A 16,102-nucleotide genomic window follows, 5' to 3' on the forward strand; every position below is an offset into this window, starting at 1 on the left:
GGTTTGTACCAATTGCACTTAGATTGGTCTGGATATGTGAATCTTGAGACTTGGGATTTTCCATTTGATGTAGTATATCTGTATAGTGTGATTGCTGATGTGTTACTGGTGTACTGCTGTTGCGTTCCTCTTATTTCGCTGTCGTATTGCTGTTATGTTGACGTTATATTGCTATTATATTGTTTTTATATTGTAGTTATATTGCTATTGTATTGTGTGTTTATTGTGGTTATATTGTGTTAATGAAATGTTGTTTTGTCATGGTCAGAAATGGAGACAATTGTTATTCTCGTGTGCTACAATGGAAAATGGGTCACCTCGAAGAAGATGTGCAAATACGAAGGGGGTGAGTCAAAAGGCTTAATAGTTCCACGGACCATCAAATTTGCTGAACTGTTGGACCGTGTGCATCAGATTGGTAATACAAACAGCAGCGAAGACAAGGTTAGCTTAAAATTCTCAGTTTTGGTGGCCTCGAATGAGTGGAAGCACATAAAGATTGAGGACGATGATGATGTAAATTTTTTTATGAAGTACAATTCTGAGGTAACACCTTCAAAACTAGCTCCCTTACTCGTGAGTATAGAAGATAAAGGACTGAGAAATGATGTAGTTGATAGTATGCATATCACGACAGATAGCAGTCGGATGGGTCGTTCTTCAGTTGCCATTGTTGAAAGCAATGAAGTAACTTGGAATAATACAAATGGCACTGATGTGGGAGGTGAAGTAGGGACAGATTTTATGGATATGATTGATTTTAGCGAGGTGGATCAGATGCATGGTGGTGATAATGGTACTGAAAGAAATAAAGTGTCAGTGTACTCTGCCCCTCCTATTTTGGGCTGCTTGAACACATCTGCCCAACTGCCAATAATGCGTTTAGGAGGAGAATCTGAACCCATTCGTGAACATTATTCGAATGAAATAGGTGAACAGAACCGGTACAATGAAGCCGGTGTAAATGATGGAGAAGCTTATTTGGATGGGGGGTTTTCGCGAAGTGATTGGAATCCGAAAATTACAGTTGGGCAAATTTTCTCTACTAAGAAAGCATTGTTGACGGAGTTACAGTTTATGGCATTAAGAGGCCACTTTGAATTTAAGGTGCAATTGTCTTGCACTAAGAGGTTGGTTGTGGTTTGTTGTCAACGTCCATGCCCATGGCGAGTCCGAGCATCGAGATTTGGAGATAACAGCTTCATGATTGTGAGGTGTACAACTGTCCATGAATGTGATTTGAGGGTTGTAAGTGACAACCATCGTCAAGCAACTGCAGCACTTGTAGCCACTTCATTTAAAAGGAAGTTTAAGGATTCTCGGACAATATACACACCAAGTGACATTATGAGAGATGTGAAACACAACTTTGGTTTCAACATCCATTATTCGAAAGCTTGGAAAGCAAGGGAGTTAGCTCTATTGTCCATTAGAGGATCAGCGGAGGAGGCATATTATATCCTTCCAGCTTATTGCTATGAATTGGAGCGTATGAATCCCGGCACAAAAACACACATCCAAACTGATGAGAACAATCACTTTGTGTATTTCTTTATGGCGGTTGGCGCATGTATTAGAGGGTTTCGTTCTTCCATGCGCCCAGTGATAGCCGTGGATGCCACTCATTTAAAATCCAAGTACAAGGGTGTTATGTTTGTAGCAAATGCATTTGATGGTAATCGAAATATATATCCTCTTGCTTTTGGGATCGGGGATTTGGAGACGGATGCATCATGGCATTGGTTTTTCACTAAACTTCATGAAGCCATTGGTGAGTGTCCCAATCTTGTTATTATTTCTGATCGCAATGTTAGCATAGAGAATGTGTGGAACAAAGTTTTTCCAACGGCGCAACATGGCATATGCTTTTATCATATGAAGGGGAACATGAAACGCACTTGCAAGTTGAAAAAGCATGATCACATACTTATGCACTTTGAGAAGGCTGCGAAATCTTATTCCATTGCTGAATTTGATTGTCATTTTCGCAAGATCAAGCGAAAGGAACATGTTGCTCAATATCTTGAAGAGGCAGGTTTACATAAGTGGTCTAGAGCTCACATGGATGGACGCCGCTACAATGTAATGACAACAAATATTGCGGAGTCAATCAACTCAGTCCTTAGGTTTGCAAGGATGATGCCAGTGGTTCATTTGATAGGGGAAATTATGAATCTCCTTGTGAAATGGTTCACCGAACGTCGTGACTTGGCTTTGAATTGCACAACAACATTGTGCCCCAATTTTGGAGAGAAGAAGTTGAGGAACAGGTTGGAGGATGCTGCAAGGATGAATGTGGTTAAACTAAATAATGCGCAGTATAATGTTTTGGACGGTTATATGGACGGCCTCGTAGATTTGACGAACAACAGTTGTAGTTGTAGAAAGTTTCAGCTTGAGCAGCTACCTTGCAAGCATGTAGTTGCAGTTTGCCGCTTCTTGAAAGTAAATGTATACTCAAAGGCTTCTCGGTATTACACTCGGAAAACTTGGATGGATGCTTATTCGGATAGCATCTACCCGGTACAGCCTCACGGAAGGTGGGATATTCCTGAAGATGTTCGAAGTCAAGTTGTGCTGCCTCCCATTGCAAGGGTCATGCCAGGCAGACGAAAGAAGTTAAGAATTCCCTCGCAAGGAGAGGGCACCATTAGAAGAAAGTGCTCAAGGTGTGGTTCCGGAGGCCACAATAAAAGCACCTGTAAAAACAATATTCCATTGCGCAATGTATCTTAGACAATATGATTTGTGTTGCTTTGGTAGGTCATGTAAATTTTACTTTTATTTGTGGTGGTTTCGTGTTATGTTGAATGGGAATTGTTTTAAATTTGCATAATTTGGGTTGCATTGCTACAGCATGCTGTATTGCTTCCAGATTGCTATTTTATTGTACTTTTATTGCACTGGTATTGCTTCCAGATTGCTATTATAATTTGAGTGCGAAATTGAAGGGCCTGGAATGTAATTCCAAAAGGATCCAAAACATTAAAGTTCTTAGAATTCCTTTATTACACAGTTACCCTGATACTCCGACTAAACCTTCTTTTCTGATTACAAATTCGGCGGATGCATAGGCCAGATGTGGGGCAAATACAAGGTGAAATGTCCTATGTGTTTGACTACATATAGTTGTTGAAGGAGCATTACGAATGTTAACCCCAATAGATTGCTCATGTCTTGCCAAGAACACTCTTGAATTTATGCAATGTGCCCAAGCCAGTCCCAAACCTGGACTCACCCGTCTGCCTGATGTGTCCAGGGACTCCAAGTTTCCCAACCTCACCCCATTCACTCCATCATGTGGCCCAATAAAATCCACCACTTGGTTGGTGACAACCACCGCCAACCCAAACTTATTTGCTAAACCCTTCAATGTCCCAGATATGTTGAAGAACATTTCAGACCGCCGTTTCAAATCGGCCGGTGTTGTCTGATACTGTGATCGGAACAATGCAGCAATGGAATCAATGACAATGAGTTTGACAGGTAGGCGGGTGTGATCAATGACAATAAATGCTTCTATGTCTCCAAGGACATGGATGAGTTCTTGAGCATCATGAACACCACGAACATATATGTCTTCCAATGGCTCCAACCTTATTAAGTTGGGGTATGATGCATGATAAAGGTTGCCTAGTTGTTGCAATCGACGAAATGAGAAGCTAAATTCTGTGAATATGTAGACGGAGGAGCCCCCTAGTCCGCCATGTGAGGGTGGGAGCTGAGCTCGTACCGTAAGTTGGAGACAAAGCTGCGTCTTCCCGGAACCACTCTCCCCTACCAATTCTGTTATGGAGTTGCAGGGTATCCCACCCCCCAAGCAGTGATCTAGTATTGGGCATCCAATGGATAATTTAGGGGTTGAAAAAGGAAAGAGCATGAGGTTTTGGGGTGTCATGTTTCTGTAATTTAGGGGGGGATGTGATGGTGCCACAAGGCATGCATTAAATATATAGAGTTCATTTTGAAGGTCTGTAATGTAGGCCATATGTCTTTTAAGGGATGTATACTTCATCCTTTTTCCAGGTTGTAATTATTATTATTTTTTTTCACCAAATTGTTGAGGACCAAATAATTTGAAAAACATTCTGATGCAGTACGTACTGTAATAGGATCATATTGTAACTCTATCATCTCTCTATTGTACTCTTATTGACATAATATTGCCATTATGCGCTTGTTTATTGTATAGTTATTGCTGCTATATCGCCACTCAACTGGACACCGATAAACTGTATACGCACAAATACAAAAAGAGGCATGATCATTCCATAAAATCCTATTTCCAAACTTACATAATACAACAACAGGCCACCCCATGGTTACATAATACAAAAAGAGGCCACCTCATAGTTCCATTTCCCTACTGTTGACACATTCGAAGTTTGCATACTCTTCAAGTGCGGCGACCACGACCCATGAAATTCATGACCCCGCCCACAGTGATGTTGGCTCAGTTTCCTGCCGGATCCACTATTTTTGCAAACTTACGAAATAGTTCAAATCCCCTTTCCACTTGTTCTTGCTTCAACTTGGCCATTTCTTCTGAATCCTTGAATACCATAATTGCAGTGGTAGGGGCAATTTCAATTTTTCCTTTGATTGCCTTTATATGTACGAGATGCATGCGGGCATGATAACGAGAGCGAATTGTGCGCTTTTTATGACATCCCATCTAGCTTGGCCCTCCACAATTTTTGATACTATGTCTGCATCGAGATTTTTCCAAAACATGGTATTGCCTCGACATTGCTGCATGCCATGGACCAAGTCTACAGTGAGTGAATTGGGTGACTTGGCTTCTGTTTCAGTCTCCCCTCCTTCAGTAATTGAAAGCGTTGGGTTTGGTGTGAGGTTATGGTCCATGGTCTTCGATATTTATTGTAGGCTGGTGTATGACTTAATTGGAAAAAAGGGGGACTAAATGTGATGGGAGTGAAATCAGTGGGGAAGGTAATGGCTGCAAGCAGGAGTTAATGTGATGGAAGCTTTCATTTCAAACAGCTGGGTTTATTAATATAGGCAGGTTTTAATGACCTAGAGTAACAGAGACAGTTAGTGGCGGGAGGGATTAGGGGGAGTCATTGGCGGGAGGGATTGGCGGGAGTCTTAGGCGGGATAGTATTGGGCGGGAGTTATTACCCAGTTGACTGTATGCCTTTTTGTAATATATTTCTATTTTGGATGTTCCGAAGTTGGTAATTTTCCCATTATGTAATCCAAATAAGGGATTTGCCTATTTGCATAATTGATCAACTCATTCAAATTGACCAATATGGTTATCGTCTTATGTCTCATTTCAGCAATCTCAATTCGTTTCCATTTTTCCATTATTCATATTTTCCTATTTTCCATGTGTCATCAAATTATGCAATTATGAAATTATCCATTTTTTCATTATTTGTGCCTATTTTGCAATTTCCCAAGTTTCCTTTTCTTCTATTTCCAGTTTTCCAATTTTTCAATGTTCCTATTTTCCCATTATGTAATTAAAAAAAGTTGCCTACTTTGCCTAATTGAGAAAGTAATTAAAATGGTCCAATATGGTAATTGTCTTATTTCCCATTTCCACAATTTCAATTCGTTTCCAATTTTCCTTTTTTCCATGTGTCCCTGTTTCCTATTTCCATTTATCCAATTTTCAGTTTTTGTCCAATTATCCAATTGTTCTATTAACCAATTTTCTTTTTTCCAATTGCTCTATTTTCTAAGTTTTCTTTTTTTCCTCTTTCCAATTTTCCAATTTTCCAATTTGCTAACTTTCCTTTTGTTCTATTTCCTATTTTGCTATTTTCCAAGTTGCCTTATTTGCTATTTTTCAATTATCCAGGTATCGAATAGTCCAATTTTCCAATTTTCCAATTTTCGAATTTGCATATTTTCCAAGTGTCCTTTTTTCCTATTTCCTATTTCCTATTTCCAATTTTCCAATTTTCCTTTTTTCCAATTTTCATGTTTTCAGAGTTTCCTTTTTTTCCTTTTTCCTATTTTCCAAGTTTCCTTTTGTTCAATTTCGAATTTCGAATTTTCCAATTTTCCAAGTTGCTTTATTTTCCAATTACCCAATTTTCCAATTTCCTATTTTCCAACTGTCCTTTTTTCCTCTTTCCAATTTTCCAAATTTTCCAACTGTCCTTTTATCCTATTTCCTAGTTTCCTCTTTCCAATTTTCCAATTTTCCAATTTTCAAAGTTTCCATTTTTTCGTATTTCCGATTTTCCAATTTTCCAATTTTCCTTTTCTTCTATTTTCAATTTTTCAATTTTCCAATTTTCCAATTTTCCAAGTTTCCTTATTTCCCAATTTCCAAGTTTGCACTTTTGCACTTTTGCTATTTTGCAATTTTGGAATTTCCCATTAAGGTTTGCTTTTTTTCGTTTGTAAGCCAATTTTATTGTTGTTAATCTAATGCTGTACTGCTGTAAATTACAGCCAAGGAGTTAATGGTGTAGTTTGCAATCCCATCAATTTAATGCACCAACAAAATACCGAAGTACATAAACCTTGGTATATATAACTGCAACATAGGCAGCTTAATTAACGGGAAAGGTAAACATTCATATCAGTCTAACTCAAAGGCAAAGGCAAACATTCATATCAGTCTAACTCAAAGGCAAAGGCAAACATTCCTATCAGTACTTCATATCAGTCTTACTCAAAGGCAAGCATTCTCCACATTCATATCAGTACTTCATATCAGTCTTACTCAAACGCAAACATTCTCCACTAAAGCTAACCATATTGTCCTTTACAACTTCAGACAGAATCTACGTTTATTTGTTTTGTTGCAGTCGGCAGCTGTGAATTGTAGTACTTCAATACTTCAATACTTGAAGATGTCTGATGTACGACCTCCAAACGAGCAAGTGAGTTACCCGGGGGACATGCCGTGGCATGTGCCATTTCCATCTCCACCGCTGACTCCCAATGATGATCCCACTTCATCTGGAAGTGAGGCCGACAGCACTGATCCCCTTGACAAAATCTGTGCCGTGAAGCAGGAGCTCCAATATTTCTCTAAGGCAACAGCTTGGTGGGAGACCAAATGTGATCTTGATGGCCAAGTGATGGCAAACTTGGCCAACAAGTTGAACAAAGCATTTGCTAGAGAAGTGAAGCAAACTCTAAAAGCAAAAAGTCGAAGCAAAAAGTTAGAGTCGTTGAAGTTGAAACTGGAACAGCGAAAGAAAGATGCCGTCGAAAAATTCAAAAAATCTGAAGAATATAACCATGGAATGGTTGAATGTTTCAACAACGGCTTCGAAATGTTCCGAGATTATGCTTCAGTCATCTCACCAAACTACAATTGGAGTGAAATTGATGTAGGTGGTGTGTGGGAGGTGTTGAATATAGGTGGTGAGGGAATGGGTCATCATAGTCTCGTGCGTGCAGCGAGGACAAAGAACAAAGACATGGATCTTTTGATGGACCTGTAGTAAGGGTGAGTGCTGCTTCAGTTCATCTGACCCGAGTACATGGATCTTTTGTTGCCTTCGTTTTCCCTTCGCGGGATAGTATTGTTAAGGTTCGGGGGCGATTTGTTTTGCATCTGTGAAATGTACTGTAATGGATGTGTGTGTATTGTATGTACATTTACTTAATATTGCTGTTATATTGCATGTATATTGCTTAATAATGACTTTGTATTGTATAGATAGTGTATGAATATTGGATGTATAGTGTTAAACTATTGCTACCGTATCAACCATATATTGCTTCCGTATTGGCTCTATAGTGCATGTATATTGGTCTGATATTGCTATTAGATCGTATGTCAATGGCATTTGGTCTAATAACACTCCACTTCGTTCAAAGTAATCCTGATTTCAAATATCACGGACACGACAATTGTTATCCATCCTTATATTTCCCAAGTTTCCTTTTGTTCTATTTCCAGTTTTCCAATTTTTCAATGTTCCTATTTTCCCATTATGTAATGAAAAAAAGTTGCGTGCTTTGGCTAATTGAGAAAGTAATTAATATTGTCCAATATGGTAATTGTCTTATTTCCCATTTCCACAAGTTCAATTTGTTTCCAATTTTCCTCTTTTCCATGTGTCCCTGTTTCCTATTTCCATTTATCCAATTTTCAGTTTTTGTCCAATTATCCAATTGTTCTATTAACCAATTTTCTTTTTTCCAATTGCCCTATTTTCTAAGTTTCCTTTTTTTCCTATTTCCAATTTTCCAATTTTCCAATTTGCTAACTTTCCTTTTGTTCTATTTCCTATTTCCTATTTCCTTTTTCCAATTTTCCAATTTTCCTTTTTTCCAATTTTCATGTTTTCAGAGTTTCCTTTTTTTCCTTTTTCCAATTATCCAAGTTTCCTTTTGTTCAATTTCCAATTTCCAATTTTCCTATTTTCCAAGTGTCCTTTTTTCCTTTTTCCAATTTTCCAATTTTCCAAGTGTCCTTTTATCCTATTTCCTACTTTCCTCTTTCCAATTTTCCAATTTTCCAATTTTCCAAGTTTCCATTTTTTGGTTTTTCCGAATTTCCAATTTTCCAATTTTCATTTTCTTCTATATTTCCAAAGTTTGAATTTTCCACGTTTCCTTATTTCCCATTTTCCAAGTTTGCAGTTTTGCTATTTTCCTATTTTCCTATTTTATTTTCTGAAATTCCCAATAAATGCTTAGTTACATAGTCCTATTTTGGGTTGAAATCCACAAATTCCAATTTCCCATTAAGGTTTGGTTATTTCATTTGGAAGCCAAATTTATTGTTGTTAATGTAATGCTCTACTGCTGTAAATTACAGCCAAGGAGTTAATGGTGTAGTTTGCAATCCCATCAATTTAATGCACCAACAAAATACCGAAGTACATAGATCTTTTGTTCCCTTCGTTTTCCCTTCGCGGGATAGTATTGTTAAAGCTTCGGTGGCGATTTGTTTTGCATGAGTCAAATGTAGTCTGTAATGGATGTGTATGTATCGTATGTAGAATCACTTAATATTGCTGTTATATTGCATATATATTGCTTAATGTTGCCTTTGTATTGTATTGCTAGTGTATGTATAATGGCACACTATTACATGTATATTGTCATACTATTGCTATCGTATTATCCTTATATTGCCCTAATATTGCTTCTATAGTGTATGTATATTGGCCTCATATTGCTATTATATCGTATGTCAATGGCATTTGCGCAAATAAGTCTCCACTTCGTTCAAAACCAGGATGATTTTTGGCATGCTTGGGCCAAATACAACAGAAAAAAATATCCATTCAACCTTGTACAATGGAACGCACAATAACCGTTTTACATGTCCTTCGAAGACCAGTGTGAAGTATCCTCGGATGGTACCGTACAACTCTAGGTCCATGCGGAATTTGATAGAAGAAAACTTATTCAGAATCTTTCATATTTGTAACCACTTTGCTTGTTATCGGAGGAAGAAACAAAAATAATCATAATAATAAACGGTGTGATTTAAATTATTTCAAAATATTGATGTCAATACTGTTTGTTTGACATTATAAGGGCATGTCTCACACAATTAAGCCCACAAAATAAAGTAAACATGCTATAAGCTCCACAGTAATATTGACTTCATCTCTATAATCAGAATAATGGGGGGAAAAAAGCACGGAGAAATACATGAAATGAAAAACAACTCGGCAGTGACTGTGAGATTGTGTACATACAATTTGGAACAACGTAACCAATTAAAGCTAAGGCATCTCATACGTATGCCTACATAAATCAATGAAAAAAGATAACCAATTATAAAAAGTTTCTATTGCATTATGAGAAACATACGTGTAAGGAATAGAAGTTTTAGAACTAAACCAAAAACTAAGGGCAAGACCATGCATTAATTTAGTGGTAATAAGCAAGAGGAAAAAGCACAAAGCATGCAAATAATTCATTTGAACACATAAGAGAAAGTAAGATACCAATTTGGCTGTCATTCCCCTTCAGCTGCCAGACGGCACACCTAAAAGAAAGTAACACAGGAAAATTTATATCCATTACAAAAAACATAAATTGAACACGATAAAGCATCCTTCGACACTAAATGTATAGCAGTTTTTTCAATACCTGTCATGCGATCGCATCAAAGTCACCTTGTGATTGTTCTCCGGTTCCATTCAACAAAGACTGCAAACAAAACACAAATAAACACAAATCCATCAATATTTCAGCATCAACACACAAGCTCCTAAATAAATAAACTATCTAACTGATCAAAACCCTAGTTTACCAAATGCATTACAAATTTACAAAGTCATAAAAAAAATTAAACCGAAATAAAAATTTGGTACGAGTTCCACTAGCAAAGCAGAGTAAAAATTATGAAAATAGTACCTGAAGTTCACCGATGAAGTCAGATAATTTACCAATCTTAAGCAGGATGGTGCTAGTATACCCTGTACATAGAGAACAATCACTCAGATCGAATACAGCTAAATACAGAAGGAAACTAATCCAATATGCAAGAGGAACGACGAGTGATTGGTACCTGCTCTTGCTAAGATCAGCAAACACAGTATGAGGTTCCAAATTCCAATAACAACATAATGCTAAGCAGAAAAGTAGAATTGCTGCCGACATTATTGAAAACGAACTAAGTCAAAACTAAATTGCGAAATCTTAAGAAAGCTGTATGCTTCAGTAAGTCCACTAACAGATTCCCAGTGCAGGAAATGAAATTGACCTATATCACATAAATTGCAAACAAAACCACAGACACAAAATGTGAACAATGGCTACAAAAGCATCCATAAAGAGCAACAATATTTATATATGGAGGTGTACAAAATAGGTAACCTTCAAAATTGAAACAGTGTGTGTGCCATGTAAGGCAATTAGCCACTGCTTCTAGACTGTACAATATTACACCTCACAATATACAGCAGGGCCAAAGACCCGGGTTGCTACACATAATAACTACACCTAGTAGCTGTAGCAAAAAGGCAGGAATTTCCAGCAAAGCATCGACGTCTGCATCTTCATATAAACGAGTTCCTGACATAATTCATGAGCACAGTGAATTCCCAAGTCCTAAGTCCACACTGAACTAAATTCACAAACATGAAGACATATACCTCATACATATGCCTCCCCCCTTAAACCCTCTATTGCAAGCTTCAGTCTGTAATATTTGGTCTTCAAAGGGTCAATTGTATGCAACGAAATCCCAGCACTCAGATGCTCCAAGAATTTTACGGTCAGGATTCCGCAAGACGCACTGTCAAGCCAATAAGCTGGGAAATTAGAACTGCATTTATGTAAAATAGTTTCTAAACTCCACTAAATTAACAAATCTTACCCATCTCGTTGTTGTGGCACATCTCCAATGGTGCAAAGTGAGAATGCCGTAAAGCTTGACATCTGCAGCCCCCTTTGCTTCACCTCTTCAAGCGCAGAAGCTTCATAAAACTTCATATTGTACAGCACTTGTGCCAGCGTCTCGGAAATAGGGCGAAGCAGTCCAACCAGCTTCTTTGTGGTGGTAAAATCAGAGTACGAGTCATACACAGTTGCAGTATGATTGACGAAATCAAGTTCGATTGCAACCCAGTGGGACAATTGCAGATTATATGGAAAATAGACCTTCCTAACTTTTGTCCAAGCTTGGCCATACCCGTGTTGCCACGTACCGCGCACATAGTGATGTATATTGTTCAGCTTGCTGGGTGTAAGGTCACTGATGTTTTCAGCCGCTGCCTTCTTCGCTCGACGTGTCTTGCCAGTCGCTTTGACCGGCTCTAGAAATTGCTGCACACATTGAAATGAAGCCATATTACATAATGACAATCAAAAGAAAATGAAGCAGTGAATGTTAAATGGTAACATGTTTACCTGCAAGCAACAATCTGCCGTTGTCCACTGAGTTCCAAATACCAACGGATGCGCGAGTTGCCTTTTCCGGATCAGAAAGGTTGCCATGTCCAAGTGCTGAAAGTTCACGTACATAATATCAGCCCAATTTCATACAACTTTACACTTAATAAAGGTTAGAAAACAATTGAAGTCTCGTAATAAAGTAGAGAATTGTGTATTCTTACCCTTGAGCTAATCCATTCCGTATCATCGATCAGTTTGTAGAAAAAATCAGCGCCCACCGAACATGACTCCAGCTGCACCTCCGCACTACAAGAGGCAAAAACGTAAATTCCCGATCAGAACTTAGGTGGTAACAGTTTTCACAACATATATAAAATAATATTGTCCCATTTAAAATAACAGTTTTCAGAACTTAGGCAAATACGTAAATTCCCATTTCAAATCGTTTATATTGTAAAATAATAGGCGTATACATGCTGTCAAATTATACTATAAGCACATTCGGCCGTGAGCAATCAATAACGTGGCCGTCATGCGGAGGCCCTACGGGCATAAGTTGAAATCCGGCTATAGTCCGGCTACAATGAGGGAGTTATATATGGCCCTTACGTCAGACAAATATAGAATTTACTTATATGTAGCAATTAGGTGAGACAAATATAGAATTGTTGCTAAGTAGGAAGCTACTTCAGTGGGGAGTGGAATAATTTTGCCTCAATTGTAACAAAACTTTCAAATTCTACATATAAATATGAAGAAACATGATAAAACAGGAAACAAAAAACTTGTTAGATTTTATCTCCATGTCAATCATCTTGACTTTATTTGTCTCCATTTTTGTCCCCTTGAGCACGAATTGAGAATTCTTAGGTAAACTACTTATCTCTATTTGTTTCTCCACTTGAAATTGTAACGACAACCAAGCAATTGTATTTGTCTTCTATTTCAACTCTGTTTTTCTTCACTTCAAATGTGACCATAAGTTCAATTCTTTGTTCGAGTAATAATTTGTTTCAGATTAAGAAACTCTTTGAACACATAACCATAATCCAAGAGGTAACTGCCATATACAGTTTAAAAACATCCTCGACTGCATTAATATTTTTTGTTATCAATAGAAACGTTTTATTGATAATCAAGAGGAAAAAACATCGATTAAATAATGAAAAGGAAAACTCCAGAACAACTAAAGAAAATCTAGGCAGCTATGACTGAAGATAAAACTATAGGAAGAAAACAAGACTTTAGGTAACATCATCTTAAGACAGCAGCCATGTCTCTGAAGATTATAGAGTAATTATAATCCTTCAACTGCCTAGAACCCGATGCCCAAAGAGAAGCCCGGAATTTAACTCTATCCCATAACTCCTCAGCCCTTACTCCTAACTGACCCTGACAAAATCTTCGATTGCGCTCCATCCAAATGTTCCAGATCCTCGACTGCATTAATATCACTGAGGAAAGACACTAGCAGAGTCGAGGAACATGAGGAACATAACATGGAGGAGAAGACCAGATGCCATGGGCGGAAGGAGCCGCTATTACAACCCCTTCTAAATCTCTTTTATTGTCTTCTTTTGAGTCTAAATGTTATAATAATAAACTACAATTCAACATTTCTTAGTACCTATATTTAACAAAATACATTTAACAGCAGCAGTCAATATTTGTTTGCTTTAACAAAGTGTGAATTTTGTTCATCACAAATATACACATGTATATTAAAGCGAACTTGGTAATTCTCTCATTTCTATATCAGCACATACTAGCATAACATGAAGATTGGATTTTGAAGGTAAAGAATCCTAACCTGATCTCATTTTTCCACCCAATGCAAAACTCCATTACTGCCTTCACATGTTCAATGGGAAGGGGTTTTGATGGATCAAAACATGGCGGGGTTTCAGTCGCATCCGACACACTCATCGTCCTCTTCTTCCTCAACGGATCAGTAAATAGACTACACAAAGTGTGGGACGGACGCTTCTGTCTACAGCCTTTACCTTTCTCTTCTTTTGTTTCAACCGCCATACTCACTTTGGGTATACTTGGAGGATTGATCGGACCTCCCGATGCCATACTATCACTTATTTTCCAATCTTCTAACAACAACATCAGTCTTTTGCAAATTTCGTCACACCCGGCCACATCTTCCGGGGTAGGCAGCTTCTCGAGAAGTGCATGCTCAGCTGCTTCATGCACTTCTAAGTGAGGAACGGAAGTCACCATTTGTGCCTCTTCGACTACCAAGGCTGTGGATGGTTCGGCTCCATCACCGGGGCTTTTTGTTTCCATTGCTGCCGGTTCTATATGCGGACTACCATAGTCATGTAATGGTCCTTCATTCATATGAGGACTACGGAGGTCCTCATGTCCTTCCCCACCCTCATTCAACCCACTATTCATTTTTTTCAGCTGCTCTATCTCCCCCTTGAAATACTGTTCCATGGAAGCTAGGGTCTTGCCAAAAGCCTCCACTGACTTTTTATATTTTGCAGACTCTGTTTCACGTTTCAAGGACTCCGTCCGTACAATTTCTTCCAACTGATGCACTCTCTTGCGAAGTCCTCGATTCGAATCGGCTACTTTGGCCAATTCATCCTTTGTCCTTTCAAACTCACGCTTCAAAAGGCGTAAATCAGTGGACGCGATTTTACCCTGCATTAAGTTATAACGCAAATGTTACAATATTTCGAAAATATTTCCCATCAACAGCAGTGTTTTTCCTATTGTATTATGACGTATATATTGGAAAAAATGTAATGCTTGCCTTAGAAGACGATGGACGGCTAGCAGTTTCAGCAATGTCCTCGTCTTTTTCTTGCACAGAGGGAGAAGTGCTGGTTTTCGGTTCTTCGTCATCGCCAAACAACTCAACAACTTCTTCAGTGTCGTCGACATCGTCACCCCAACTCCAATACGGCTGCTGCTTCTCAATTACAGATGGGCGGAGAGGTTGCACATCAACCTGCAATTTAGAGAGACAAAAAATATATTATTAAACCTATAATTTGAATCAGTAGCATAACATTAGTATTATAAACAGAACTAACCTCTGCATTTTCAAAGACTTGACTCATTACTTCGTGAAAACGAGGCAAACTATTGATTCTCCATTGTACTATACGAGGGACTTGGGCATTCTGTTCGCGCACAACGATATGCAATGCAGCGAATGCTGGAAACACCTCAAAAGCCCATATCTGTTTTCAAGAAAAATATATCAATCACTGTAAACAAAGTAAATGGAACTTATGCATAAACGGATATTTCCTCACCTGAAGTGCAAAGCCAAATCCTTTTATGTGGTACTCCCTTGGTCTACCACTTGCCATTGTCTTGGATTGCTTTGCTGATTTTTGGGTTTTTAAGGCTTTCTGGGGCACTTTGACTCGCTGGTACTCTGCGCACAGTGCCCTCAACAATGACGAATTTGTCTTGGCATATGACACAGCACCCCACGGATACTTCTGGAAGTCTTCAACATCTTCGGCCAATTTCAAGTAGCGCATGTCAATGTTGACATGCTTTTCACTGCCCAACAGCACAAAAACAGCGAAATATAACAGCCCAAACTTGAAGACGTCCTCCTCATCACTGCAGTCGATGAAGGCTTGTTCGAGTTCGGAAAGGCTGACCGTTTTATTGTTGCAGAAATACTTCTTCTTCAATGAGCAGTTGTCATTAGTTGCAGTCGGAATGAAGGGAAGCTTTCCAAACTGCGGCCCTGTGATGACGCAAAACTGCTGCGCTGTGAACTGTATGACCTTGTTGCCAACGATGAATTTGATCCCGTTGACTTGAGAAACTGTCCTCGGGTCTGCCTTTCTCAACAACAAGCCATGGATAATTTGTGTTGTCCACTTCAGGTCCTCAATTACTAACAAATGGCCAAAACAACTGTCCTTGAACCTTTGTAACTGTTGCCCACTAAATTTGTCCTTAATTGTACAGATCGTTGTTTTTGTATGGGAAAGGGTCAACGCCTTTCCCTGGATTTTTTCATCCGCAGCAATCATCAACTTTGCTTTCGAGACCATATTTCCCTACACACCACCATTATACAAATAATTTCAAGCCTTTTAAATATACACAATTACAAGCAATAAACACACAATACAGATGCATCTCATGGCAATATGCACTAGATATATCAGTGATAAACCTACAATACAGCCCCAATAGAACTTTATATGCATTCATGTTTGTTCACCAATGGCCCATGACAGAAAAAATACACATTCATTGTGGAATCAACCCTTATCTTTTCTCTCCACAAGTCTTGCTCTTATATTTTCCCATT

General features: G+C 38.4%; 2 protein-coding genes and 1 pseudogene across 2 annotated transcripts; 1 reads left to right on the top strand and 2 right to left on the bottom strand.

Annotated features, from left to right (window-relative positions):
• Positions 1–234: 234 nt before the first annotated feature.
• LOC148293776 (uncharacterized) lies at positions 235–3,127 on the top strand. Its single transcript, XM_088254386.1, has one exon. It carries the CDS (start codon positions 271–273, stop codon positions 2,734–2,736), a length of 2,466 nt encoding a protein of 821 aa, XP_088110512.1. The 5' UTR covers positions 235–270; the 3' UTR covers positions 2,737–3,127.
• Positions 3,017–3,931, bottom strand: LOC148293777 (DNA repair protein XRCC3 homolog pseudogene; annotated as a pseudogene).
• A 7,127-nt stretch (positions 3,932–11,058) lies between these two features.
• On the bottom strand, positions 11,059–15,847 carry LOC148293778 (uncharacterized). Its single transcript, XM_088255779.1, has 8 exons — positions 15,078–15,847; positions 14,853–15,002; positions 14,570–14,767; positions 13,610–14,457; positions 12,021–12,105; positions 11,815–11,910; positions 11,282–11,730; positions 11,059–11,200 (listed from the first exon to the last, which is right to left on the bottom strand). The coding sequence occupies exons 1-8, from the start codon at positions 15,837–15,839 to the stop codon at positions 11,059–11,061; spliced, it is 2,730 nt and encodes a 909-aa protein (XP_088111905.1). The 5' UTR covers positions 15,840–15,847.
• Positions 15,848–16,102: the final 255 nt, after the last annotated feature.

This window comes from Prunus avium, chromosome 6, assembly GCF_965620075.1.
Source record: "Prunus avium chromosome 6, drPruAviu1.hap1.1, whole genome shotgun sequence".
NCBI classification, from domain to species: Eukaryota; Viridiplantae; Streptophyta; class Magnoliopsida; order Rosales; family Rosaceae; genus Prunus; species Prunus avium.